Source organism: Rhinolophus hipposideros (genome assembly GCF_964194185.1).
Source record: "Rhinolophus hipposideros genome assembly, chromosome: 1".
Lineage (NCBI taxonomy): Eukaryota > Metazoa > Chordata > Mammalia > Chiroptera > Rhinolophidae > Rhinolophus > Rhinolophus hipposideros.
In genome coordinates this window covers 109,753,932-109,781,869 of record NC_138047.1, presented here as the reverse complement: position 1 = coordinate 109,781,869, position 27,938 = coordinate 109,753,932, and the positions used below count along the sequence as shown (strand labels likewise).

At 45.5% G+C, this 27,938-nt stretch overlaps 1 protein-coding gene across 1 annotated transcript in view; it reads left to right on the top strand.

Moving 5' to 3' along the window:
- FAM193A (family with sequence similarity 193 member A) overlaps nucleotides 1-27,938 on the top strand; it is a 110,849-nt gene that overhangs the window by 21,687 nt on the left and 61,224 nt on the right. The window contains exon 2 of the mRNA XM_081056876.1: nucleotides 15,931-16,176. Coding sequence (XP_080913002.1) covers nucleotides 15,931-16,176 — 246 coding nt within the window. The remainder of the gene's footprint in view (nucleotides 1-15,930; nucleotides 16,177-27,938) is intronic.

Below are 27,938 nucleotides of genomic sequence, written 5' to 3'. Positions count from 1 at the left end.
CACCTGTGAAGGACTCCCCTTGGGAAGCTACGCACCAACGCCAGTGTCTAGTCCATCCTTCAAAACAATTTTGGAACTCTTTTTCTGGAATGGCCATCAGAGCTGTCGTTGTATTACCCTTGATGTCCTGAATGTCATCAAAATGTCTTCCCTTCAATATTTCTTTTATCTTTGCTTAAAGACAGAAGTCATTGGGGGCCAGATCAGGTGAGTAGGGAGGGTGTTCCAATACAGTTACTTGTTTACTGGCTCAAAACTCCCTCGCAGACAGTGCCGTGTGAGCTGGTGCATTGTCGTGATGCAAGAGCCAGGAATTGGTGGTGAAAAGTTGAGGTCCTCTAACTTTTTCATGCAGCCTTTTCAGCACTTCCAAATAGTAATTGTTAACTGTTTGGTTAACTGTCCGGTTGGTACCAATTCATAATGAATAATCCCTCTGATATCAAAAAAGGTTAGCAACATTGTTTCAACAAGTTCGGGAACTTAATTAATTGTCCTACCCTGTGTGTTTGCATGTGTGTATGTATGTATATATATATATATGTATATATATATATATACACATATATATATACATATATATATAACAAAATTTGCCATTTTGACCATTTTTTAGCATCCATTTAGCTACTCTATTAACAATTCTCTTTTCTAAGTCATTAACTGTTCATATTTATTAATAACTTGTTCCTATTTTCTTTCATTCCTTTCTGAATTGATTTCTAATCTTGAGCTAATGTTTATTTTTTTCCTTCCTTCAAAATAATAGTAGCAGTTAAACTTATGAACTCAATTGAATGTAAGTACAGCTTTGGTCAGACACCTAAAGTTTTGATATATACCGAAGTCTTTCAGTTTTATTGTTTTTCTGAATCTGTTCACTCAGCAAACATTCATTTAGTGCCTGCTGTGTGCTGTTACTGCAGTGGTTCCTGTCCTCTAGCACTCTTAAATATTGGTAAGACTGTACTTACAGATTTACTACTTTTTTGTTACTATATTTGTCTGAGAGACATCTTCGAATATTGAAGTGAATTGGACTTTGAAGTATGTGTTTTCAACTTTTGTAAATCATGCATTTTATTTTTTAAAAGTGAATATGACCTGTATAACTTGTGCCTTTGAATTTCAGTTTTTTGTTTGTTTGTTAGCACATTGTTCGATTGATTTTGTGTTTCATAGGTAGAGCTTAACAAAAAACTATTCAGTGGAGTTTAAATCTTGACATAAATTCAACAGTTAAGTCTTATTTAAGTTTGTCATTTATGTTTTTGTCCATTTGGTTGCTACAGGTTGGTAGGTGTGCTGTTTGACCTTTCGTAAATTCTCTTAATTTTTACCTGCAGACTTTAAATGGTGTTTGCATTACATATTTCAACTTGGTTATTTTTATATTGAGGCATGACTTTCATATTTTCATTAAAATTGTACTTATTAACAGGGTAACCGTTGTTAGAGTATTTTTCTGATTTTAATATTGCTTCCCATGCATTTATTTTATTTGCATTTTCCTATTTTATCCATTTTAAAATTTTCATCATTTTAATAATAGCTGCCATTTTGACTTAACATTATTACTTTGTATTAGATTCTCTGTTAAACATTTTACTTGTAGTGTCTCATTTGATTCTGTGGCAACCCTCTGCGTGGATTGTTTTTTTAATCCTCCTTTTATAAATCAGGAAACTGAGGCTTGGAGGAGATAATGACTTGCTTACGGGTAAACAGTGGGTAGCTTTCAACCACTGTTGTGCTGTATTTTAAGTATATATTTTCTAAGCAGCTGTAGGGTTCAGTGTTGCTTTAAAAAACAAACTTAATATTTTTAAACACCTTGTGAAGTGTTTCTATTTCTCAGAAGAAAAAAGCGAGTTCTGCAAAGGTCAGGTGACTTCTCAAGGTTACGAAGCCTATCAGGAGCTGGAGTTGGGATTCGGATCCAGGCATCCTGGCTCCAGAGTGCCATGCTCTTCATACCAAGTGCTGCTTTTCTGTGATCCCTCCTTTGAGCTACTACTAATGTCCCACCTATTTGTGTTAGTCTGGCCCTGGTAGCGAATGGTGCTGGAAGACACGTGGAGGCATTCTGTCAGCTGGCTGCACTCATTTATTCCAGTGTATTCTTGATATGTTTTCAGGTATATTTTATATAGAAGCATGTGTATGTATAAAAACAATCATAGCTGACTAAATTTTGTTTGGGAAGGGACACAGCGTTCTGGGATAATGTTTTCTTAATTTTTATTAATTCTTTTTTATGAGAAATTCAAATGGTTGGAAAAATTTTATCAGCATTAATATTGCTATTCTTGGAAGACGTGTCAGCATTTTGGAAGGAAACTTAGTGTAGAAATATGTGTTTCTTTAAAGACATACTTGTTGGGATTCTACTACCTTTTTCATGTTCTCTTTACCCTTTACCATATCTGCTCAGTGCTGTTTTTTAACCTGTTGGTGCAGAGGCACGAGGAGTCCAGATGGTCGGGCTAACTTCCAGTGTATTGAAACTGTTATCACCTGATGCAGTTATTCAACTTTTGGGTACCAGGACTTCTAACGTATCAGAACCTAATGTTGTGAGGATAGGAAGGAAAACTTTCCAGACTTCGTCATTAGGTATGAGAGATGCTACTCTCATCTGGAATCTTCTTTCCAGAACACAGGAGAAGCAGTTCCATCGATTGGTCATCTGTGCAACTCTTTGACCCCAGAGGCCATTCCACCGTTCTCTGGAGCCATCTGCTTCTGAGGATGTGACAAGATGAGTAGGTCCCACGACCACAGGCCCGTCACCTCACTTATCAGAAAACAAACTCTTGGTCAGTGTTGTGTTATAAGAGCAAGTAAGGCATGCAGTAAGTCAGGAGATGTGACAATAGGGAATGGACAGTGTATCTATCAGTCTGGGTCCAGACTCGCACAGTAGTTTAAACAAGGGAAGTTAATATATTGAGGAATTGTTTGCCTGGGATAGGAGAGTAACCGTAAACTGGAAAGAGAACTCTGAAGTGTAGTCTGGGGCTGAGGGCCAGTCTGCAGGTAAGGACACATTTGGACAGGTAAGGACACTGCTCCCGGCCTGACATTTATACCCTTTTGGAGTAGATAGGGTCGCAGCAGAGGTGCCTGGGCCAGAGCTCGTCGAGGTGCCCTGCAGATGCCTAGCACTGGCCAGTCCAGCTCACCCTTATGGGGGTTACGGCCTTGATGAGCCCGTTGAGTAAGTGACATACGCAGGGCAGGTCGTCTTGTACTCCGGTCATTGGGAGCTGCTTCTGCAGTCCCATTCACTTGGGACACTGGTATCCTTGCACCTCACGCCATCCTCAGATCCCTTGTCGAGATGATTTGCCACCAGTTATCCCTTAATGTCCTTTCCAAATTCCTGACCACCCAGCCAGACATTCGCTGTTGTCACTGAATCAGCGTAGCGTTGTGTCTGCACCCACTGCTCCGTCCTCACAGAGGGTACAGCCACGCGTGCTGGGAGAACTTCTGCCCACTGGTGGGATTTGCCTGCCCCGCTGGGCCTCCTGACCATCCATGCAGTGTGTGCTGCAGCCGCCCCCTGGGATCGGTGCCAGCGTGTCGTAAACAGCATCTGTGAGCAGACTCTCAGTTTCCTGCCTTCGTTACTGGTCGGACAGAGCTCCCCAAGAGGCCGCGGGTGTCGTTTGTGAAGAAGTGGCAGTGCAGACACTGGACTGCAGGGTACCTGTGATTTCTGAGCTTTTTACACAAGTTTCTCTGATGGACAGCTCAGGTCGCCTCTGTGTCCAGCGGTTTCTTTCTCCTCTGTGCTGCCATCACTTCAGAAAGCATCACTTTGAAGATTGGGTGTGATGGGTGGTAGCCCATGAAGACTGGAGTCTCCTCCTCCTTGTTCATTCAGGGGATATTGCTTGCTTGTGACCGATGTTGTGGAAGGTGATAGTGGAAGGAATGTGACTGTGACAAAGTCTCTGGTCTCTGGGAGTTTGGGAGAGAAAGAGGCATGCCTGGTACAGAAGCGGTGAGAAATGCTGTGGGAGCAGGAAGAGGCCAGCACGAATTGCTAAGACTGGGCGAGAAGGGGAGTAGAATGAGTCAGGTTTTAAGGAGAAGAGGAGGGCATCTTCCAGGGGGGTCACCAGAGGAGAAAGCCTTCCCTGAGCCTCCCAGGAAGGTTTCCTGGCAGACGCAGTTAATTCCAGAGTTGGGGGGTCCTGGATTTGAACCCTAGCTGTGTGATGCCAGGTGAGTTTACTCAGTGGTTCTGTTCCTTAGCGTTCACAGCTTTAAAATGGGGCAACAGTGTCTGCTTTGGATGGCGGTCACTGAGCATTCCAGGGCAGAGGAGACCGGTAGCATTTAGCACAGTGCCTGACCCTTACTTCAGCTTTGTAGCCCAAGGCGACACAGGTTTTTATATTAACACTTGCTTTCATCGTATTGAAACAGTCCTGTCCCAGGCCATTCCCGAGAGCCAGAGCACACGCGTGGTGTTTGGATCCATCTCCACACCTTGTAGGCGTCAGTACACACTGACTGCACTGCACGGAAGGGGGGGGGTAGGAGCGAGGGGTTCTCTTCTAACTGGGAGGTTTATTGCGATCAGTATATTTCTGGTGATGTGTTTGGTCTGCATTTACCCTTCTTTGCACTCAGTGTAGACCGTCGGGTGAGAGCAGACGTTTCTAACTGGATTTCTAACTTGGCAGCTTCTTTTGTCCCTTTCCGATTCCTCCTAAGCAGGACCTGACCCAGAGATCTCAGGTGTGGGTGTGAGGAGGCATAGTTGGCCCTCGGACCCCGCAGCCGCTTCCGTGGGTACCTCTGGGAGAGTCTGCTTCTCTGGGCGGGCTGGGGAGGCTTCCAGGGCTTCCAGCGCATGGCCTTCCCTTCTCGCTTCATTTTAGTTAACTCTAAAAACAATATTTTAAAGAGGAAAATGTATCTGAACCCCCAAAACAGAGTGAGTGAGAACAAATGTATCTTGAGATCCTAAGAATAGGTGGTATGTTTCTTAAAGCTCATCTTACAGCCTGTAGTCAGGTGACATGCATTTGACCAGGGCTGGCCGTGACCTCTCTCTCAGGGAGCAGATGTCTGTGACCCTGAGGGAAACGGGCTCCTCTCCGTTCATCATTCATCGTAAGGCTCTAGCCCTGGTGATGGCGACCCATGTGCCAGGCAGGGTCTCTGAGCACTTCCCGTGTATCAGCATGTGCTCCTCACGGCACGCCTGCGAGGCAGAGGGCTAGGCAGTGCCCATGGGGATGCCAGCCAGGGAAACGGGCAGTCGGCCTCAGCAGCCGTTACTAGTTTTCTGTAACTTTTCATTCTTTGCTTTGAAAAATAGATGGATTGAGGTATAATTTGCACACAGTAAGGTGCACCCATTTTAAGCATACAGTTCTGTTCTCAGATGTTTACCATCACAGTTAAGATTTTGAAAATGTCCATCACCCCACAAAGCTCCATCTCGCTTTTTTGCCAGTCCATCCTCTCTCTCCGGGCCCAGGCAGCCATTCATGATTCTCGGTAGGACTTGATTAAAATCCACCATCTTGCTAGCTGTTTTCTGTTCGTCACATTTCTTTGGTTTTTTTCCCCCTCTTTTTTGCCTCCTTGGGTTAAATTTAGCATGTTTTATGATTCCATTTATCTTTTCTATTATTATTTAAACCTCTTAAAAATAGTTTTGTTGCCTTTGGGTTTGCTGTGTACATTTTAAATTAATCCAGAGTTTATCTTCAGATGATATTGTTGTACTGCTTCATAGTGTAAGGACCTTTCACAGTGTATTTATTCCCAGTTCTTCTTGGTGCTATTGATGTTGTTCATTTTACTTTTGCATATGCTAGAAACACTCAGTACTCTGCAATTTTTGCTTTTGAAAGTCAGTCATTTAGTACAATTTTTTTAAAAAAGGGAAGAACTGGTTTTATTTTACTTTCATTGTATTCCACTTTCAGGGCTCTTCATTTCTTTGAGTAGGTCGAAGTTTTAGTCTTATACCGTATTCTTTCTGTCTTATAGGTTAGGTCTCCAGGAAATTAATTTCTTTAGTATTTATTTCTGAGAAAGTCTTTATTTCTCCATTATTTTTGAAACATGCCTTTGCTGTGTATAGAATTTTGAGTTAACAGGTTGTTGTTTTTCCTTCTTTTTTTCCTTTCATTACTAAAAAAAATTACTCCATTATTTTCTGGTTTTCATGCTTTTTCACAAGAGCCTGCTGTAATCTTAATCTTTATTCTTCTTTGTGTAATGTTTCTTTATCCCTGACTGCCTTCAAGATTATCTTTTTTGTTTTCAGCAGTTTGGAAGTGATATGACCAGGTTTTTGTTTTGTTTTATTTGCTTACTTATCCTGCTTGATGTTTTCTGTGCTTCTTGGATCTGTGGTATGGTGTCTGTCATTAAATTTGGAAAATTCTGAACCATTATTGCTTCTGTTCTGTTCATCCTTTCCTGGGATTCTAATTACCTGTATGTGACAATGTTGCATATGGTCTCTCACTTCTTGGATGTTCTGTCTCCCTCCCCGCTCCCCCTCACCTTCGTAGTTCAGTTTGGGTGATTTCTGTTGACCTATGTTTAAATTCACTGATTCTGCAGTTTCCATTTCTCTACTGAAATTACCTACCTGATGATCATGCATGTTGTCTCCCTTTTCTGTTAAAGTCTCTAACATATTAGTTATAGGTATTTAAAATTCCCTATCAGATAATTCCAACATCTGCTTCGTAATCGGAGTCTTGTTTTGATGATTGCTTTGTCTTGGGAGTGTTTGTTTTTAATGCTCTTTATATGCTTTGTTATTATTTTTCAAAGCCAGACATGCATAGGACAGGAGAAATAGAAGTGAATACTTTTTTTGACTGGAAATGGACACAGCTTACTTCCTGCTAGGCCTTCAGTGCTGTAGTTTACATTACTCTTGTGAAGAGTTGGCCTGTGTTTGGATTTGTTGTTTTTCGGGTATCCTTAGTGCACCACAGCCTTCAAATTTCTGTGGGGATGGCTCGTGTCGAGTGCAACTGGTGGTTTACCAGAGCAGTGTGTGGGATTCTGAGTGTTACGTCTTCCTGCTTTGCTGAGCCTCACGGTGTCTCTGCATGCCCGTGTTCCTCATCTGGCTCTCCTAACAGCATTCTACTGTCAGCTGGTACTTGCAACTTTTTAATTTGGGTATGTGTGGTGCTTTATTCTGAGGAAGACTGTGCTAGGCATATGTGGTGAGCCTGCGTCTTAGGGTTCACCCTCGGCTGTCCGTTCTCCTGTCCCTGCCTCGGCTGTGGCTGTGGGCGCGTAGTGTAGTCCTGCCCCTTCTCCACGAGTAGCCTCCCTTCCTTTCCCCAAATTGCAGTGAGTGTTCACCAGAGTCCTTACCTGTACAGACTAAGGGTTTTGTGGAGAAGGAGGGGAAGGATCTGCGTGGAATTTGGATAAATTATGTATCACAAAGCATTAAATACTTAAGGTAATTTTGCTCCTATCTCATGGTATGATTCTGTTATCATTTTTTTTTAACCAATTAGAAGGGAACTTGAGTATTAACGTTAGTCATTATTTCCCAAGCAATGCCACTCGCTCAAAGAACTTGCATGTGGTTTGGGAAAGCCGAGCTCAGGAGAAGCAGGAAAGGTTGGGGGAATTTAGTGAGTACACACATACTCATCGCTGGACTGAGCACAGGTAGCTAATAGAAGTGTGTATGTAAAGGAAAGGCAGGGATATTGTGGTGAAGCCAGGAAGACAGACGGAATCACTGGTTTGGACTTGTTTCTGTTCCATCAGTGAGCATTTGCTGGATGTCTGTCTTATGCTGGGTGCTGAAAAAATGTTGAGTGTTAATGAGAATGTGGCCATGGAGAAATCAGCTGTGTGGTGGCTTGCATTGGCTGAGGGGTGAGGGACAGGTTGCAGGAGGGCAAAGTTCCCAGAAAAGGATGCCTGACAGTCGCCTGGTAAAGGACGGAGGTTGTGTTTCAGGGTGGGAAGTGGCATGTCCTCAGGCCCCGTAGGAGTTGCACCTGGGTGATTATTCAGAGACTAAGTGACTGAGCATGTCATGCTTGACCTTTTAGGCAATGGGAACTAGTGAAGGGTTCAAAGCAGAGGAATGTCTGGTCACGTGTGCAGTATGAAATGTCATCCTGACCAGGAGGAAGCGGCGATGTGGGAAGCAGATGGGCCTCCAGGCTAGGGAGCAGGCAGGAGGAGGTAACTGTTCGTGTCCTAGGCAGGGGGTGATAACGGCACAAAAACAGGTGCGTTGGTTTTGTGTGTTCTGTACACGAGAACCCTGCCTTTAGTCCTCCTCCCTGGGCTGCGGGGTCTGAGATGTGCTCTTGTCACCTGGAAGCTGCTGCTGTTCACGTTTATGCCCTAATAGCCACACTTTCTTCATGGCTATAGAAGTTTACTTGTAAAGGCTTTAAACAGTAAGTCTGAGTTTTTCACGTTGAATTTGGAATTTCTTTTTGGAAATCACTTTCAGAGCTGGAGTATAAGCCTAGCAAGAAAATGAATACTGTGATTTGGTGTCTTTTATTACACATGCTGGCCACAAGTGACAACTTACCTGAGAGAAGAAAATCAGTTTGCTCAGGAGGGTAAAATATTTTCCATCATAGAAATAGGACTCAGTCGTTAGTGGTGTTCCAGGTGGTGCTTTCAGCAAGATTTTCTTCTTAGGAATGTGCACATTATCTTATGGAAAAGTTTCTAAGTTCCCTTAGTTGCTTACATTACTGTATATATGTTTTATATGTTTACATAAATATTTCATGTATTTGTGTATGGGGACTTGGGGGAATGACACTTGCTTAAATATGTTCATTCTGGTATTTTTTTTTTTTTTAATATCAGTGTAATTGGACTGAATTTATCCTCCTGCCTTAACTCGGTGAAGGACAAAATATCCCAAACAACAGTTTTGCCACATTGGACAATAGGCAGTGCAGGGCAGAGATCCGTGAGAGACAGAAAATCAACTAGATGAGCCTCAGGACTGAGCAGGCCTGTGGCCTGGCTGTTGCAGACCGTGGCTCGCGGGGGGGGGGGGGGGGGGGAGGGGACGTGGCCCAGACAGAGCCTGGCGGTTTCTGAGTTGAGGAGGCCGTGTTGAGAATTCGGGGAGGCCAAAGTGAACTTGCAGGGCAGAATGCCAGACGAGAGAGTTCTGGACAAACATATAGGGCTCCCCTGAATCTTTAGCTGGCTACTGATGAACATGTGTGTGTGGGAACTCACCCAACTCAAGGAAAGAACCCTGGAAGTGAGCAGTGAAACAGCCCTTGGAGCTCACACTTTGTGTTCCCACTAGCCAGAGTGGACAAGTCTTATAACACAGTGTGCTCACAAGGTATTGCTTCAGTAGTGGGCACAATGAAAGGCTCTGTGATCCTGCCTCTCCCAAAGCTTGCAAGCAAGCTGTGAAAGGACCACACTCTTCCCAATGACCTAACTATGGTCCACAACAAAGCTCAGAAATATTGTGAGAAATAAAGGAATAAAAATATACCCAACACCTACCAGGGTAAAATTTACAATGTCTGCTATCAAGTCAAAAATTACCAGGCATGCAAAGAAAGAAGCAAGCAAATATTGGGCTGGCCCAGTGGCTCAGGTGGTCGGAGCGCCATGCTCCTAACGCCGAGGTCGCTGGTTCGATTCTCACATAGGCCAGTGAGCTGTGTCCTCTACAGCTAAGATTGTTAACAATGGCTCTCCCTGGAGCTGGGCTGCCATAAACAGCTGGAGGTTGGTGTGAGGTGCCATGGGCTACCATGTGCTGCCAGGAGTGGCTGGTGGCCAGCATTAGTGGCCAGCAGCCATCGTGAGTGGCCGGTAGCCAGCAAGAGCTGCTTTGAGCTGCTGTGAGTAGCCGACTGGAGACTGACTACCTCAGCTGGGGGGCAGGGGGAGCTCAAGGCTCTTAACACCAGCATAGGCCAGGGAGCTGTCCCACACAACTAGACTGGGAAACAATGGCTTGAACCGGAGTGGGGCAGGGGGAGGCGGAAGAAGGGGGAAAAGAAAAAAAAGAAGCAAGCAAATACAATTCATAATTAGGAGCAAAATCAATACATAGAAACAGGCTAAAAAATGACACATATGATAGAATTATTAGGTAAGGATATTAATACAGTTATTATTGCTGTATTCTGCCTGTTCAAGAAGATAGAGGAAAGCATGAGCACGTTAAGAAGAAACAAAACATAAGAAAACCCAAATGAACATCTAGAGTTGCAAATGATACCGTCTGAGATGAAAAATACAATGTATGAGGATTAGCAACAGATTAGATACCGCAGAAGAAAAGATTAGTGAACTAGAAGAGACAGCAATAGAAAGAATTGAAAAAGAGCCATCAGGGAGAAGACTGAAATTTTTTAAAAAAGGAAAAAGTGAAAAAAACTTCATAAGTGAATGTGAAAGCATAAGTCAATGTGAAAAAAAACTTCAAGTGATATGTGAAAAAAACTTCAAGTGGCATACTATACATATATGTATAATTGGAGTCCCTTAAAGAAGGAATGGGGATAGGGAATAAGAAAAAATATTTGAAGGAGTAATGGCTGAAAAATGTCCAAACTTGATGAAAATTATAAATCCACAAATCCAAGAAGCTTAGTAAGCCTCAAGCATAAGAAACATGAAGAAAACTACACCAAGGCACATTATAATTATATTGCTGAAAACAATGATTAAAAGAAAACTGCAGTGCAGTCAGAGGAAAAAAAGCCATGATATACTGGACAAAGGTCAGACTAACAGCAGACTTCTCATGAGAAATGTGTTGGCCAGAAGATAGGACAGCTTAAAGTACTGAAAGGGAAAAAGAACATAACCTTCAATTCTAAACCAACAAAAATATCTCTCAAAATGAACATGAGATAATGACTTTTCAGACATAAAAAAGCTAAAGAATTCATGACTAGCGATTTTCGTCCTTAGAAATATTAAAAGAAATTCTCAGGCAGGGGAAAAAAATGCACCAGATGGAAATCTGAACCTACACAAAGAAATGAAGAGCACTGGAAATTGTAAATAAGTGGATAAGTATTTTTAAGAACTACTTTAAGTGTAATTGTTTAAAGCAAAAATAACAATGAATTATGGGGCTTATATATAGAAGTAAAATGTATGACAACAAAAACATAAAGGCCAGGAGAGGGGAAACAAAGTTATGTGTTTAGTGATAAAGTCTTATTTGATGGCTGATTTTGATAAGGTAAAGTGTACACTGTACACACTAAAGCAGCCACTTCAAAAGGAAAAGACATATAGCCCACAAACCAACCAAAGAGATAAAATAGAATCATAAAGAATTGATTTTTTTAAAGCTGAAAAAGGGGATAAAAAACAAATGGGTTAATAAAAAAATAAAAAATAAGATGGTTGATATAATAAACCCAACCGTATCAGTGATCGTATTTAATATAAATGGTCTAAACATCCCAATTTGAAAAGATTGTGAGATTGAAAATAAAGCAAGACCCAACTATATGATTTCTGTAAGTAACTCGCTTAAAATATAAAGATGCAACTAGGTTAAAAATAAAGTCATAGAAAAAGATATGCTTTGCTTCTGTCAGTGAAGAGAAAGCTGAAGTGGCTATATTAGTACCAGACAAGTAGATACCAGAGCGAAGAATATTACCAGGGTTAAAAAGTCATTTTGTACTGATAAAGCTGTGAGTTCATCCAGGGAATATAACAATCCTAAACATTTTTACGCCTCATAATAAGGCTTCAAAATATGTGAAGGAAAACTGAGAGAACTTCAAGGAAAATAGACATCCATTATTATAGTTGGATATTTTAGCACCTCTCTCAATAATTGATAGAATAGAAAATCAATAAGGTTATAGAAGACTTGAACAACACCATCAGCCAAATTGACCTAACACATTTGTAAAACACCCAACAGCAGCAGCATAAAGTAAACATTGAACATTTCCCAAAATAGACCATATTCTGGGTTATAAAAAAGTCTTGATGAATTTGGAAGAATTAAGTTTGTACAAAAGTATCTTTTCTGACTACAGTGGAATCATATTAGAAATCAGTAACAGAAAGGTACTTAGAAAACTACAAATATTAGGAAGTAAACCATACTTTAAACAGCCCATGTGTCAAAGAAGAAATCAAGAGGGAAATAAAAAATTTTGAACTGAATGAGAATGAAAACACAACATAGCAAAATTTGCAAAACACAGCCAAAGCAGTACTTAAAGGGAAATTTGTAGCACTAACCACCTCTTTATGCAAGAGAAAGGGTTCAATGACCTCTGCTTCCACCTTCAGAAAGTAGGTCAAAAAAAAATTTTTTTTAAGTTTTCTTCCCATGTGGGAATCGATTCCCATGTGGGAATCGAACCGGCAGCCTTCGGAGTTAGGAGCATGGAGCTCCAACTACCTGAGCCACCGGGCTGGTCCCCCTAAAATTTTAAATACCCAAAATCCATGAAACCAAAAGCCGATTCTTTTTTTTTTTTTAACTTTTATTCATTTAAGTGTGTTTTTCCAGGACCCATCAGCTCCAAGTCAAGTAGTTGTTTGAATCTAGTTGTGGAGGGCGCAGCTCACCGTGGCCCATGTGGGGATCGAACTGACAACCTGTTGTTAAGAGCACCGCGCTCTAACCAACTGAACTAACCGGCCGCCCTATCTGATTCTTTAAGAGGAATAAAATTGATAAATTTTGAGCCACGCCAAAGATTTGAATACATGCTGCAGAAGTGTGTGAAAATTTGTGAAAACCACAGTGAGACAATACCACACACTCATTACAATGGCTACAGTTAAAACAATCCACCACATTGATGAAAATGTAGTCAACTGGAACTCTCCAACAGTGCTTTTTGGGAGAAGTTCGGAAATTTCTTAGAAGTTAGACATGTAACTCTTATAGGACCCAGTCATTCTGTTCTGTTGGTATTTGTGCAAGAGAAACAAAAGCATATATGTCCACCCTAAGATTTGACATCAGTGTTCACAGCAGCTATTAATTTGTAATAGCCCCGAGTGGAAATAACCTGAGTGGCTCTGAATGGGACAATGGATAAGCAAGTTGTGGCTTAGCCGCCCACACAGTGGAGTACTACCTCGTCATACACGGGACACATTCCTGATACACAACTGGGAGTCGTCCCCAAATGGTGCTGCTCCACGAAAGGAGCCAGAAAAAGCGAGGAGGTGGTGTGGTACCATTTATATACAGTTCTAGAGCTTGCAGTTGACCCAGAGACAGGCCAGCGTGACTGGGTAGGTTAGGTCGGAGGAGAAGGGAGCGAGGAGAAAGGGGGTGATGGTGGTGGTCCTTGCCGTGGTGACCGTGATGGGCTCCCCGGTGTGTACTTGTCAGAACTATTCACATGGCTACTTCAGATATTTTCAGCTTATTGTTCATCAGTTCTACTGCTGTACAGCTCAGCTATAAAATGTTTTTGGAACATCTGTGGAGTTTATGTTTGTACCTCGCATTTCATCACAGATTCTTCGGAGAGTAACCACGCGGTGGGCACTAGTGTTCGGGTCATTTGGATTTCAGTCAGGTGTTGTTGTGAGCCAGGAGTGCCTCGGCTTCACTCATGTCCTAGCAGGGCGATGAGGCCGTGTGCCGAGAAGACATGAGATGGGGACAGGCAGGGGGCAGGTGGGAGGCGTGCTCTGTGCCGTAGGAGGCAGGTGGTGGCAGGTCTGACAAGACCTCTGCTAAGAAACCAGTGTCAGGTGAGAGAAGGGGCACGACAGCCCCATGGAGGCTGTCTGTGCCCGTGGGACAGCCCTGAGACGGGGAAGCCCCCTCCCTTGGAGACGTGAGATCTGCTCTGTGCCAGACGTCCTTCCAGCGAGAACATGAGCGACAGCAGGCCACTCCTGGCCCGCTCGCTCCCGTCCTTCCTCCTTCCCTCCATCCCTCCTCTGGTCTCCTGCCCCACCGCCTCTCCTGGAGGAGGAGGTCCTTGCTGGCCCCTCCCCCCCGCCCCGTAAAGGGCGCCATTCCGAGCCCCAGGTACTCTTTCCTGCTGTTTTGCTCCTTCTCCCTTCCCACTATCTGGTGTTTGTATTTTTTACTTTGTCTTTGACAAGGCCGTTAACTCCCCAGGACAGGGAGCTTTGTGTTATTGACCACTGTGTCCCCAGGGCCTAGACCAGTGCTTTGGCACATGGCAGGCTCCCAGTAAATACTGGATGGATGGGTGGGTGGATGGGCGGATGGACGGACAGCTGCAAGGGAGCTGGACGCTGTCAAGTCATTCTGGCTCTTACACCATGATTTCCGGCTTGGGGGTCCTTGTAACCATGGAGTCCAGTGTCTCTGTGGCTGGGTAAAGACGCAGCCTGGAAGGGTGTGAGGGCCGTGGCGGTTCTGTCAGTGGTGGGGGCTGTTTTCTAGGACTAGGGATAAGAGGTGGCTTTACTAGGGTGTTGAAATTGTTTGGCATAATTTAGACATGTTAGATCTGTTGGGACAGAGAGCGACAGCTACTCCCATGCGATGCCGTGGTTTGAGAGGCAGTCTGGAGCTTTCAGGAACACCACTGGGAGATAGTAGTAGTCCGCATTCTCCCCTCGCACCCCACACATTCACATGGCTGCTGAGCTGGGTTTGATTGAATCCTTGGAACCCTGTGGACATGACAGGTGTGCAGTTTTTTTCAGTGTTTATAAGAGCAGATGACACTATATGTGCAAGTCCCCCTTTGGTGTTAGTGCTGCTGTCATTCGTTCTTTTAATTACTCAGTTTTTAATCTATTCCCTCAGTGCCCTCAGTTTAGGCACCCTGGAATTTGGAGCAGAGCCAGGGGTCCGGCGGGGAGAGTGTTGTGCAGTTCACACCTGTAGTCCAGTTGACAAGCACAGCCGAGGGCGTATGGGCCCTGATGCCAGAGGACAGGGAGAGAGCCGTGGGACGGGCTGGGGAAGGGCTGGGCATGGGAGGAGCGTCTGGGTGTAGCTGGACATGGGGGCTGCCTGGGAGTCCCCGCCAGAGCGGCCTGGGCTGCCTTCCCGCTGATGGTACCACGCAGGGGAGCTCAGACAGTGACAGGCCTGGGGGGCTCTGTCGCCCTGATCCCATGTGTGCTCTGGCTCGGATCCTTTGGAAGGCCATACCTGGCTTCCCTGCTCACCTGTTGCTCAGGTATGCAGACGACCCATCTTGGGCTCATGCTGATTTAGGTTTAAATCTGGACCTCTGCTTGCTGACCTTGTGATTTGAAGCCTTTTTAAAATCTAGGAGCCTGTTTGTGTGTTTTTAAGGCTAATTTTATTTTTGTGATAGGGTGGTTGATAATCCTTTGGAGAGGATCTAGGGTAATAATCTTGTCTCCTCCCCCCACCCCCACCCTCACCCTCTAGTTCAGAACCTGTTAGAAAAAGTGCACGTTAAAATTGGATAGCTGGAGAAGATGTCGGCGTAACTGCTGCTGAGCTGGTAGGGAGGCTGGTCTTGGGGGTGTGGCCCCTGCCTGCGGCCCCCACTCCCCCCTCGTGTCTCTGAAATCCAGAGCTTGGGCGGCCCACGTTGGAGGCGGTTCGAGCTGCAGACACACTGAGGCCAGAATTGCCGCTGGGGCCCGAGCTCTCACAGCAGACATCCCCACAGTGGTGGCTTCAGGCCCTGCTGACAGGCTTCCTGGAGCTGTGGGAGCAACACTTTCCACGGGCGGGGCAGTACAGAGGTCTGGGCGAAGGGGCTAGTTGTACGGTTTTCTAACTACTATTGAGATGTTCTTTGTGGCATTACTGTTTCATTTGAAGTATTACGCGTTTCTAGAACACTAGGTACAGTTTCATTCAACAGTTCCCTGTGTGATGTTTCTGTACATAAACACACACATGCATTGTAATCTCTGAACTGTGCAGAATAGTTTTTAGTGGTCTTGGCTTTGTGTTTTGAAAATGTACATTGTTTTCTGTTCCAGACTCCTTTTAACTTTGGCGTGAATCATAGGACACCACCCTACCCCGCCGGGGATTACTGTCTTCTGTGCAGAAGCGAGCGGAAAGACTCTTCATTCTCAGAGAGTGGGATTAAGGCTGCGAGCAGACTGGCCCTTTCCACGGCTCCCAAGGGCAACAGCGTGCTGCACCTGCCACTGTGGGTGTGCCCGGACTGCCGGCGGGCTGTGGAGAAGGAGGAGCGGCCCGGGGGCCCGGAGCAGCCTGCGGTGAGTGCCCCGCGCAGAGAGCACGCACGGCTTCCTGACCCCACGGGCAGGAAGGAACTCCCTCCTCTGCCATCTTCTGCTCTTCCACCTGGTCTTCCTGGCCACACTGTTCGTGGGCAGTACACCTGCCCTCCTTGGGCAGACAACTCAGTTGGCTGGGGCTGGGGGCAAAGTGTGGCTTTTGGCTTTTTAGTCTGGCCTCAGGATTTCTTGGGTGAAGCAGTTTCCTGGAGAGCTAGGAAGCTTTTTATCTGTTTAGTTCTAGACAGTTCCATGTGCTGGTAACTCACCTGAAATTCTTTTCCGGATGCAATTTTCAAGCCTGGGTTTCCCCCCTTTTTCTTTGATGTCCTGTCTCGGATGAATGGAGGGGTTCTTGGGGCCCAGGCCTGTGTGGGAAGGCCACACTCTCAGTGTGATGCTTGCCCTGGGCTTAGTGGGCCCTGCTTCTGAAAGGGCTTTCCAGTCTGCTCTTCAGCTTCTGGAAGGAGTTGGCTCGTGCAGCCATTTGAGGCCCCGTGTCCTAGGGCTTCTCTGTTCCTTTGACCTCTGCCTGCAAGTAGCTGTTCTGCGTTTTCTGACCTGGGATTGCTTCCCAGGCCAGCCCCTGGGAAGGCCGGGCGAGCGATATGCTGCTGTGCCAGATGATTCTTCCTGGTCTTTCTGGTCTCCTCAGTCTCCTTGCAGCCTGCCACTAAGCCAGTGACTTGTTTCAGGGGTTCCTTCAAGGCAACACGCCAACTCAATGTGCGTGTCTGGAGCAGTGCTGAAGTAGCTAAACCTCAGGATCGAGATGGATTCCTCCCCACACTCCTCCCACGTGCCCCTCTGCTGCCTGCGTCCTCCTGCTCAGTGCTTCTTCCTAATGTCCTGTGCATTTGTTTTGTCTGTGTTTCTTTTTCGCTGGATTATGCACTCCATGAGGGCAGCTATTTTTGTGTAGCATCTCCTTACCAAGAACAGTGCCTAGCCCGGCGTATTTGAGGTGCACAAAATAGTGAATTAACGAATAAATAGTGAATGAAGAAAGAAATGAATAGATCGTGGAATGCCCTCATTAGGGATTAAGAACATGGCATAATCAGTCTTAACATTTTACTTTGTTTCCTTTCTGTGTCCGCTCACAGGATCTGGCCTTTTCCCCATCTTTTAATGGAAGGCTATGTAGGACTGGGTTAGTCTGACTGTGCCTTTGGGAACGGATTGCTGTGTTTGTTCTGGTTTTGGAGGCAAGTGCAAGACCTGTGATTTCCCTGGGGGAGTCTCACTTCCTAACTCCCAGTTTGTCCTGGAGAATGGATTATCAGATGTGGCTTGCTCTTGTCATCCAAAAAAGTGACGCTGGGGACCACAGAGGTGTCCTGTTGGCCTGTGTTCTGCTACTTATATAAAGTTGGCCTCCTTTGTTCGAGCTGGTTAAAATCGCTGGCCTTTAAAAAAAGAGATGTGATTTACATGTGGCAAAGTCCACCCTTTGAAAGTGTGTATGTTCACTGAGCTCTGACAGGTTTGTATGGCTGTGTGATCCCCACTACTGCACAGGCTCCCTCGTAACACTGACCTGATTCCCGTCCCAGCAGTCTTGTTCCCGTCGTGCCTTTGAGAACTGTGTGTCAGTGGTCTGTTGCTGGTTTTTGCTGAGTACATTATAGACACGCACCACGGATTTTCTCCCTCACCATTGATGGACGTGGGTTGTTTCCAGATGTGGACTGTTGCTCTGGCTGTGTGACTACACCCCAAGATGGTGCAAACCTTTCCTTCTCCCTCCTCGGCCTCGCCCTCCCCCCACTTCAGGGAGGCTCCAAGCGGACTCTCGGGCCCTTGCTCATGTCTTACATGGGCCCCGGGAGCCCCATCCACTGGGCTTTCAGGTGCCCGTCCCGCCGTCCTCTCCACGGCTTGGTTGCTTTGGTTGTTTATTTCCTCTGGTGAGTCCCAAATCTTTCCTTGTGTCCTGGCTCCTGCGCAGGAGAATGCAGAGGCTCTGGCATTGTCCGTTTTCTAGTAGCCCGCCTTTCACCTCGTCCTCCCTTCCCCTGTCACCGTCTCCTCCCTTCACAGCCGTACATGTGTCTCTGGGTGAATTTTAAACTTCTGATCTCATTTATTTCATAAGGAAGAGGTTTTCCATTTCTTTTCAAGTTAGTTTTGGTAAATTACATTCGTAGAAGTTGTCAGAGTTACTGGTATGCAGTTGTGTGTCGGTGGTCTCCTTTCAGTTCCATATCTACAGATGCGACTCTTCTTAATCTTCAGGTTTGTGCTTTTGTGCTTTTTTTAAACAAGTCTTGCTAGAAGTCTGTCAATGTTGTCTTCTCAAAGAAGAGCTTTTTAATTTTTAAAGTGTGTCTCCCTTCACTTTGTGTCACTAATCGCTGCTGTGTGGTATTTGTGTAGTCCGTACTTGTTAGTGCCGTGGTCCGTGTGATAAAGCTGAACGGCACAAACCAGAGCCGTGCAGCGTCCCTGTCCCGCTCACTCTGCTCCTCACCACCCTTTTCATCTCCCCAGAGGCCGAGGTGTCCGCTGTGGCCACATTCCCGTCTGTTCCTCTGGACAAACTCATTTCTGTGTATTGAAGGTGGTGACAGCAGACGCCAGTGTCCATAAGTGGAGACGTGTGGTTTTCCCAGTTTCTTGTTCTTGCAGAGAGGCAGGGATGCCACGTGAGGTGGCTGCGCGTTGGTGGGCATGCTCTGGGCATGTGCTCCAGTTTCTAGGCCTCTCCTGAGGGCTGCTGACAGGTGTGGGGGAGCCTGAGCTTTGGTGCCAGCTGCTTCGGGGAGCTGGACTCACAGCTGCTCTCACCTGGAGACCTGTGGGAACCTGAGCCTTGCTCAGCCTGCCTGCTTGTGGGGGGGCAGCCCTGTGCCACGCGCTGATGCCAGGCAGCCTGCAAGGAACCGCCGGGCCTACCGATCACACAGGCCTACCGATCGGGCCACAGACACTAGGTTTTCTTCTTTCTCTGGTTCTCCTCAGTTTTTCTTCTCTGACATGTGCTGGAAGCCTTGAAGTACTGCTCTGGATTTTGAAACATTCGTTGTATTGGCTCCGTTTTAAGTATTATCCAATTTTCAGTATTTCTGTTTTCAGCCATGAATTGTTTAGAAGTATTTGTAACTATTCAAACTTGTATCTCTTGGATTACCTTGAATGACACTGACTTTAAATTTAATGCTGGTGTAGTTGGAGATGGCGGGCTGCAGTCACTTAACACTAATACACGGTTACATTTTTCTAAACGTTCTGTGTGTGCCTGCAAAAGTCTTCTCAGGGTGTAGATATTCATTCGTTAATTGTGCTCTTAAATCCTTTCATGTTCTTACTAATGTTTTGTGTGCTGAATCTATCAATTCCTGAGTAAGATCAGTTAAAATCTGTGCATGTCTCATTTGTCCTTTTTTCCTTGTAAATATTTCCACTTTTTGCTTTACATGTTTTAGGGCTGTGCTGGGTGAGTGCAGGTTGAAATGATTAAATCTTGGTGCACTGTGTTCCTTTTTTGCACCGAAATCATCTGTGGTGGCCGCTTTCTCCTAAGGGCGGTTTGTTTGCTGTTTGCATGGCGCCCGGGCCTTCTCCCTCTTTTTTTCATATCCTCGTTTCAGTCTCTGGGTGTGGCTGTGTGTTAGGTGGTCTTGTGCAGTCCGTGGCGAGACAGGCTTATGTGGCCTCGTTGGAGAGTTACTTCTTCATATAGTTGAAATTGACCCTTGTCACTGACTGGGCTTGCTGGTCCGTTTGGGTTTATTTCTGCTCCCATAGCTCACGAGTCCCGCGTTGCCCCCTCTCATGTCCCTCCCAGTCCTGCCCCCCCCACCCCCCGCCCCAGTTGGCCCTCTTCCTAATGGTCCGCTTGCTCTCCTGTCCTCGTGGGAGAGCTCTACACCTTCGGCCCTAAACACTGGCATTGGGTTGTCCTGGCGGTTCGGACTTTGTAAAAATAGCAGTGCTGTACGTATCATTTGGTCTGATTCACTTTGTTCAGTGTTATGTGTGAGATCCACAAGTACTGTGGTTTCTTCATTCTCATCACTGTATCTGCTCGCCTTTCTGAATGGACTCATCGTAGCCGTTTGCCCGTCTGCCGTTAGGAATGGTGCGCTTGGAGCAGACGCTCACATGCTCCCTGCTAGGTACACACGGGAAAGGGACCTGAGGCCGAGGGACTTGATAGCATTAAGTGACTGCCGTCATTTATGAAATAGTGGTTTCCCGAGTTAGGCAGGTCTTCCAGACGCTGACACCTCTCATTATTCAGTGTTCAAAATTGGTGTTTGTTACGGCCACCACCAGTCTCATCAGAAAAGTCTTGACTGTGGAGAAGCTGTTGAGCCCACAGTGATGGATACGTTTTCCAAACTTCTAAGTTTTGCTTGAAAGCTCAGATTTGATGATGGCCCACAGATAGTGACAGCTGTTTTCCTTGAAGTGACAGGCTCATTTCATTGGTTTTTCATTTCAAGTCTGAATAACCTCATCTGGTCTGTCAGATGTTCTTTCATGTTGGTGATGTTTCATGGGCGAGTGGCTCATTCAGCACTCGGCGCCCTGCGCTTTCCTCGGGGACAGGTCTGCAGAGATGCTTTCTGCAGACTGTGTGTGTCAGCACAGAGAAAATCCAGAAGACATGTGCTTAAGGGCTGCGATTGAATGTGAATGATTTTACTGCCTAAGGACGACATTCCTGAGTGTGTGCTGGGGAGGGTGTAGCGGCCCCCAGGACACTGCGCTGCGCTCTTCCCAAGGTGCCGGCACGTTCACCCACCACTGAGTTTTGCACTGTCCGTGCAAATGTCGACACCGTGAAAAGGGCAGAGGACCTCTTAGTGGTAACATGGAAGGAGTTTGGACTCGGGACCTGCTGCCAAGGCCGTCAGGGCTCCCAGCGTCCATGGCCACACAGAACCACGGTTCTGCTGGTTATTTGTCTTGTTCTTCCGACGAGTGGGGCTCTTGACGCTGCTCAGCGCCGGCCCGTCAGGTACGTGCATTGCAGATACCACTGCCTCTCTTTTGCTTCCCTTTTCACTATGTTTGTAGTGTCTTTTGATGAACGCAAGTTTAGTTTTAATCTAGCCAAACTTCTCAGTTTTTTCCTCAGTAGTTACTGCTGCTTCTATCAGCAGTCCAAAGAAATAGGTGAATGACACATGTGAGCCATATAGATAATTTAAAAATTTTAGTAGCACGTGTCAAAAAACAAAAAGAAACAAGGGATATTATATTTTTTACATCAGTATATCCAAGCTCACATCAGCCTGTACTCAAATATAAAAATATTAATAAGGTATTTTCTATCTTTTCGTACTAAGTATCAGAATCCTGGTGTATTTTACACTTAGCGCCCATGTCACTTAGGGTACTCACATGTCAGGTACTCAGGAGCCACATCTGGGGCTACTGAGCACACAGCTCTGCAGTTACTGGTTTGCCTTCCTGTTTAGACCTACAACCTGCCTGGAATGCAGATCACAATTTTATATGGTGGAAGTAAATGTCAAGTTTAATTTATTTCTGTGTAGAGATCCAGTTTCTCAGCAGCTTTTATTGAAATGGCTGCACCTACCCTTCAGCAGCACCTTTGTTACAAATCAAGGTCCATATGTGTGTGGATGTATTTCTGCTCTGTCGGGCTGTTTGTCCTGCCAGAAGCCCATTGTCTTAATGACCATAGCTTTGTAATAGCCTATTCAGAGAGAACGTCCTCTTGTGCTTTTCAAAACTGTTTTGGTTATTCTTGGTTCTTTTCTGAATAATTGAACATCTTTTTGTCAGTTTATACACACACACACACACACACACACACACACACACACCCCCATCCCCCCCTTGAGATCTGACTGCATTGACTCTTAAGTCAGTAGGAGAATTGACTTCTTTCTATTAGGTTGGTGCATAAGTCATTGCGGTTTTTGCTATTGTTTTTAACCTTTTAAACCGCAGTTACTTTTGCACCAGCCTAATAATACTGAGTCTTTTAATCCCATGAGTATGGAATTTTTCTCCATTTATAAGTGTTTCATATTTTTCTGTTATGCCATTGTATCTTTTTTCCCAAGAAATTTACTCCGATGTATTTGACTTTTAATTATAGTGTTTTAAATGGCATGTTTTACATTTTTCCTCCTCTAACTTTATTGGTAGAGATGATATTGATTTCTTTGTAACTTGTTAATTGGACTATGAGTCATATAGGCCTTTGACCTCACTCGTCTCAAGTGGAATCCCAAAGTTTTTCAAGAGTTGCAATTTCAAGTCACAGTCACTGCCTCAGACGCCCTGTGTGTTGCTGGGTGACCATGCCGTCGTCATGAAGTCTCCACACGGGGTACTTGTGCTCCCCTTCTCGGCCTTGGTCACTGTGCAACCCGAGATAGTGGGTGGAGTGAGCATTGGGTACTGACGAGGCAGTTTTGGGGAGCACCTGGCGTTTCCAGTGGGGTTTCCAGAAGCAGACGTTAGACGGGAGCGCGATAACCAGCACTGAGCGAAGGCCGTTCTTTGAGGGATGGTGTGGGCAGCAGTTGACGGGCCTGGGATGGAGTTGTTTACTTGAAGGTGATAAGCCAGCTTGTTACTATCTCATGGGTGCTGACAGAAGACCCAGGACTCCTGGGCCGGAGCCCAAGGACTTCATCCCTCACGGTCCACAGGCATCACGCGCACGGGCGTGTCCTCTCTCCTTGCCCCTCCCCCCCGCCTGAGCCCCACAGCAGTGACGCGGAGAAGCCCACAGGTGCTATGGGCACAGGATCTCTCGCGGCTCAGGGCCCCTGAGTGTGGGAGACCCGCCACTCTTACAGTGAGCTGTACGCAAGCCTGCTCTGTCTCAAGGTCATCACCTGCAGAATCGCCTGAGTCGTGGGCCTGGGTGGGGGATAGTCAGCTTACAGCTTTGACAGATCCAACACGTGGAGGAGCAGGAGAGGCCCCTGAGGCTTGGCTCCCAGCAGTCTTCAGAACAGAAGTTTTTAAAAGGTAATCAAAGGGAGGAAGTGTTGTGTGGCAACAAGGAGATTGTATCTGACTTTTGACTAGATGAGTGTTGGTGGAAGAAGCCAGACTGCACTGTGGGATGAGTAACTGACTGGTGAGGAAGCTGTGAATATCCATTTCAGGTGCCGATTTTAAGGTGCTTAACTGGGAGGGCAGGAGAGGAGCAATCCGAAAGGGATGTGAAGCTGGAGGTGGGACATGGGATGTTTACTACTGAGGGAGAGAGCTGGTGGTTGGGGAAAGGTCCCATTTACATTTGATTTTGTGCTGTGTAATATTTGAGATATACCTATAGCAAAAATATATGAGAATATGTGTTTGGTACACGTATTATGAAGGATAATAAAATGAACACCTGCCAGCATAGAAATCAGGCTGTTCCTAATAGTGCGTACCTGTCTGTGTGCCCCTCCTCCCTTCCCCGTCTGCCCCTCCCCTTCTCAGGTAACTGCTGTCCTTGAATTCTGTGTCTATCATTCCCTTAAAAAAAAGGAAAAAACTTTTAAGAATTTTATCACTTATGTGTATCTCTAAATAATAAATTATTAATTTTGTTTTTGATCTTTATGAAAATGGTGCATGCTTGTGTCATCTTCTGTCTTGCTTTTCTTTGTTGAGAAGATTTCTCATGCTGTCTGGGTAGCTGCTGTTTATTCATTTTCACAAACATAATTTATTCATAAGTCACACGTAATTCAAGATGTTAACTATACTATGTATTCTATAATTTTATTGAAAGATGTAGAGTTGTTTTCTATTTTAGCAATTATAAAAATGTGCTGTCGGGGGCATTTACAAACCCATATACTGGTTCTCATTTGTAAGAATTTTCTTAGGGTGTGTATTCTCCAGAGAAAAAGAATAAAGGGTGTACTAATATGTATGTATGTATGTATGTATGTATGTATAGATGGAAAGATGGATGGATGTCAAGAAAGAAGGAAGCATGGGTTATGGATGGATGGATGGATGATGGATGGAAGAATGGCTAGATGATGGATGGGTGGGTGGATGATGGATGAGTAGATGATGGATCGATGGATGGGTGAGTGGATGGATGGGTGGGTGGGTAGATGGATGGATGATGCAAGAATGGATAGATGGATAGACGGTGGTTGGATGATTGATGGGTAGAGGGGAGGGAAGGAGGAAAGGAGAGAGGGGAGATTAATTATAGGGATTGGCTCATGTGTTTGTGGAGGCCAAGATGCCCCACAACCTGCCGGCTTCAAGCTGAAGGCCCAGGAAGCCGGTGGTGTAGTTCAGTCTGATTGCAGAGGCCTGAAAACCAAGGGGCCAGTGGTGTCAGTCGTGGTCTGGGTGTGAAAGCTCTAGTACCGGTGTGCAGGGATAGTGAAGTCACTCTTCTGCCTTTGTTCTATTCAGACCTTCAGTGGAATGGGTGAGGCCCACCCCCATTGGGGAGGGCAGTCGTCTGTACTCTGTCTACTGGTTCCAGTGCTAACCTCTTCCAGAAATGACCTCACAGCCACACCCCAAAATAATGTTCTCCCAGCTACCTGGGGCCTATCTTAGCCCAGTCAAGTTGACATGTAAATTGGACCATCACGGAATGTCTATCTGTGGAGTAGAGTTGCTGGCTTATAGGTAAAGGAAACACTTACATTGATAAGAGAATACCAGTTTTCCGAGTGAGTGTTCCCTCTGTACCCCCCAGCAGTGTTTAAGTCCAGTCAGCATATTCCTGCCCATACTCGGCTTTGGGTAGGCAGAGTTTGAAATTTTGGGAGGCGGGATAAGGAGTAAGGTAGACAAATGGTGGTGCTCATAGCTCCCATCTAAGGTAGGGGAGCCAGGATCTCTTTCTAGAAGAATCTCCTTTGAGACAGGCAAGGCTGCATAGGAGGCAAGTAGGTGGGACTGGGAGTGTAGTTGAGAAAATTGCTGCCAGAAATCTTTTTATAAATTGTTTTTGAGCGGGAGAGTGGATTTCACAGGTCTGGAATGGAAGAGGAGTGGTAAGGTTTCAGATGGTCTCCATGAGAAATGGGGACAGTGAGCTAGCAGGGCGTCCGGGGTGTTGGCCAGCCAGAGGTCCCTGGCGAAGGTGGAGACGTCACTGTGCGGTGGCCCCAGCCTGTCCATCGGCCAGGGTCCAGGTGCTGGGCAAGGAGAGCAACGAGGGGTGGTTGGTGAGCGGCAGGCTGGCTGTGCAGGCCCACCTCCAGGGCATCTGAGAGCAGAGTCGGCTCACCCACCCCGCCCCTGCTGGCATGCACCGTGGCCCCTCCAGGTGGCTGGCACCCACCCAACCCTGACTTTCTGCCACAACCGCTGTGCCCTGGCTCCTGTCTCGCCCAGCTCAGGGCATCTGTACAGAGCAGGCACAGAGCTGGCACGGGGGGATGGTTTTTGAGCGAAGGAGCAAGCTACCTTTGATGAATATGCCAAGGTAATGGATGTATCGGGACTTCAAAATGTTGACAGTACTCTGCCTGCACAGTGGAGCTCACGCCTGGGGCGGAGCTCTGCATGTGTTCTCCTGCTCCAGGAGGAGTTCTCCGACAGTGCAAACAGTTTCTGTTTGTATTCTGATAATGGGGGTGGAGGGATTTGCCCGACTTCTCTGACCTGGGGGGTCTAGGGCGCTACTTGTTAAGGCTGCTGAGGAAGGAGCAGAGGTTGTCCTAGTAACTCTTACGTTCTCTGCTGAGGCCAAGCAAAGAGCCGTCCAAGGCCTGGCCTGCTCTGTGCGAGAGAAACTCAGAGCGGCAGAGAAGTGGGCTGCTTGGGACGTTTGGCAGGGACCTGTGGGACCCAGGCCTGACTCAGGAGCCTGCTCTTGGTAGTCAGAACGAGGCCTGTGCTGAATTGAGCCACTTGGTGTAGGTTACTCATTCACTTGTCTCTTTAAAATAATGTTGATTATTTTAATGATTTTCAGGGGTTTTTTGCCTGCAAGTTGTAGACCAGCTTGGGTTTTTACAGTTATACAAAGGTTTGAAAAAACCTAAATTATATTGCATTTTACGTTTGTGTGTGTTTAAGTAACAAAAATAGTTTGGGTGGGGGGTGGGAGATGGCACTTTTGGAGAATTATTTTTCCTTTGAGGAGTCTGGGTAGCCCTGAGACATCCTACCACAGGATGACTGTTTGGCAAATGAGCCTTCTGCTTCTGTGTTTTCAAGGTTCTGTTTGGTTGTGGAAATTAGCAACTGTGCCTGTGTTCTCACATATATGGTAAAAATGTGAGTCTTGCATGTTACCCTATGGAGCTGGGGTCTCTAACAGTGTCTATAAGGTATATGGCCCCAATTTACACCAGCCACTTCAGAGTTGGCATCAGCATTCATCCTTATCTTGAATGTTTGCCCTGTTGGGTCTTGGCTCATAATATAAACACATACAATTGCTCTACAATGAACTTCATGGAAGTGGCTGCTTACGTAATGTGTCACTACTGCCCAGAATTGTCAGGTTGGGAGGACAGAACTTGAGTCCGCCTCCTAGAAAGGTAATCTGAGTGGTGGTCTTTGGTTTCTTTCACTTAACACAATGCTTCTGAGATTTATCCATGTTGCTGCGTGTCTCAGTAGCTAATTTTATTTCGGAGTCGTATTCCGCTGTACGGATGAACCACAATTTGCTTATCCATCACCAACAGAGGGACATTTGTGTTTCCTGGTTTGGACTGTTACGACTAAAGCACCTAAAACATTTCAGCACAAGTCTGGACATCGTTCATTTCTCTTTGATAAGTACCTAGGAGTGGAATTCAAGTCCTAGGGTAAGTGTATTCCTAACATTATACGGAATTGTTGTGCTATTATTTTTCAAGGTGGTAGACTATTTTCCAGCCATGTATGAGAGTTCCTGTTGATCTCCATCCTCACCAAGGCTGGATGTTGATAGTCCTTAAATACAGCCATTTCTTAATCACTTGTTGAGCATCTTTGTATGTACGCATTTTCCACTTGTATCTTTTTGATGAAGTGGCTGCTCAAATCTTTTGCCTAATTTTAATTGGGTTGTTTGTCTTATTATTATTGAGTTGTGAGAGATCTTTATATATTCTGAATATAAACCTCTGATCAGATATGTTTCTCAAATATTTTCTCCCAGTGTGTCTGAGTTGCCTTTTCATTATGTAACACTGTTTTTCCAAGAGCAGAAGTTTTAAATTTTGATGAAGTCTAATTTACCAATTTAAATGATTGGGGCCTTTTGTGTTCTATGTAAGAAACATTTGCTACCCATGGTTATAAAAGATTTTCCCTTGTGGTATTTTCTAGATGTCTATGATTTAAGCTTATACATTTGATCTGTGGTCCATTTTGAGTGTATCTTTTGTAAAGTAAGAGTTGAAGTTCACCGTTTTTGTATATAGTTATCTAATTGTTCCAAAACACTGTTTTTCCTCATTGAATTACTTTGGCATTTTTGTCAGCAGTCAGTTGATGCTGTATGGATGGATCTGCTTCTGGACTCTATTTCACTCTATATACATACCCACCGTTTTGTTTTTTTAAATCACAGGTTTTTTTTAAGATTTTTATTATTGGGGAAGGGGAACAGGACTTTATTGGGAAACAGTGTATACTTCCAGGACTTTTTTCCAGGTCAAGTTGTTGTCCTTTCAGTCTTAGTTGTGGAGGGCGCAGCTCAGCTCCATGTCCAGTTGCCATTGCTAGATGCAGGGGGCACAGCCCACCATCCCTTGCGGGAGTCGAACCAGCAACCCTGTGGTTGAGAGGATGCGCTCCAACCAACTGAGCCATCCGGGAGCTCAGCGGCA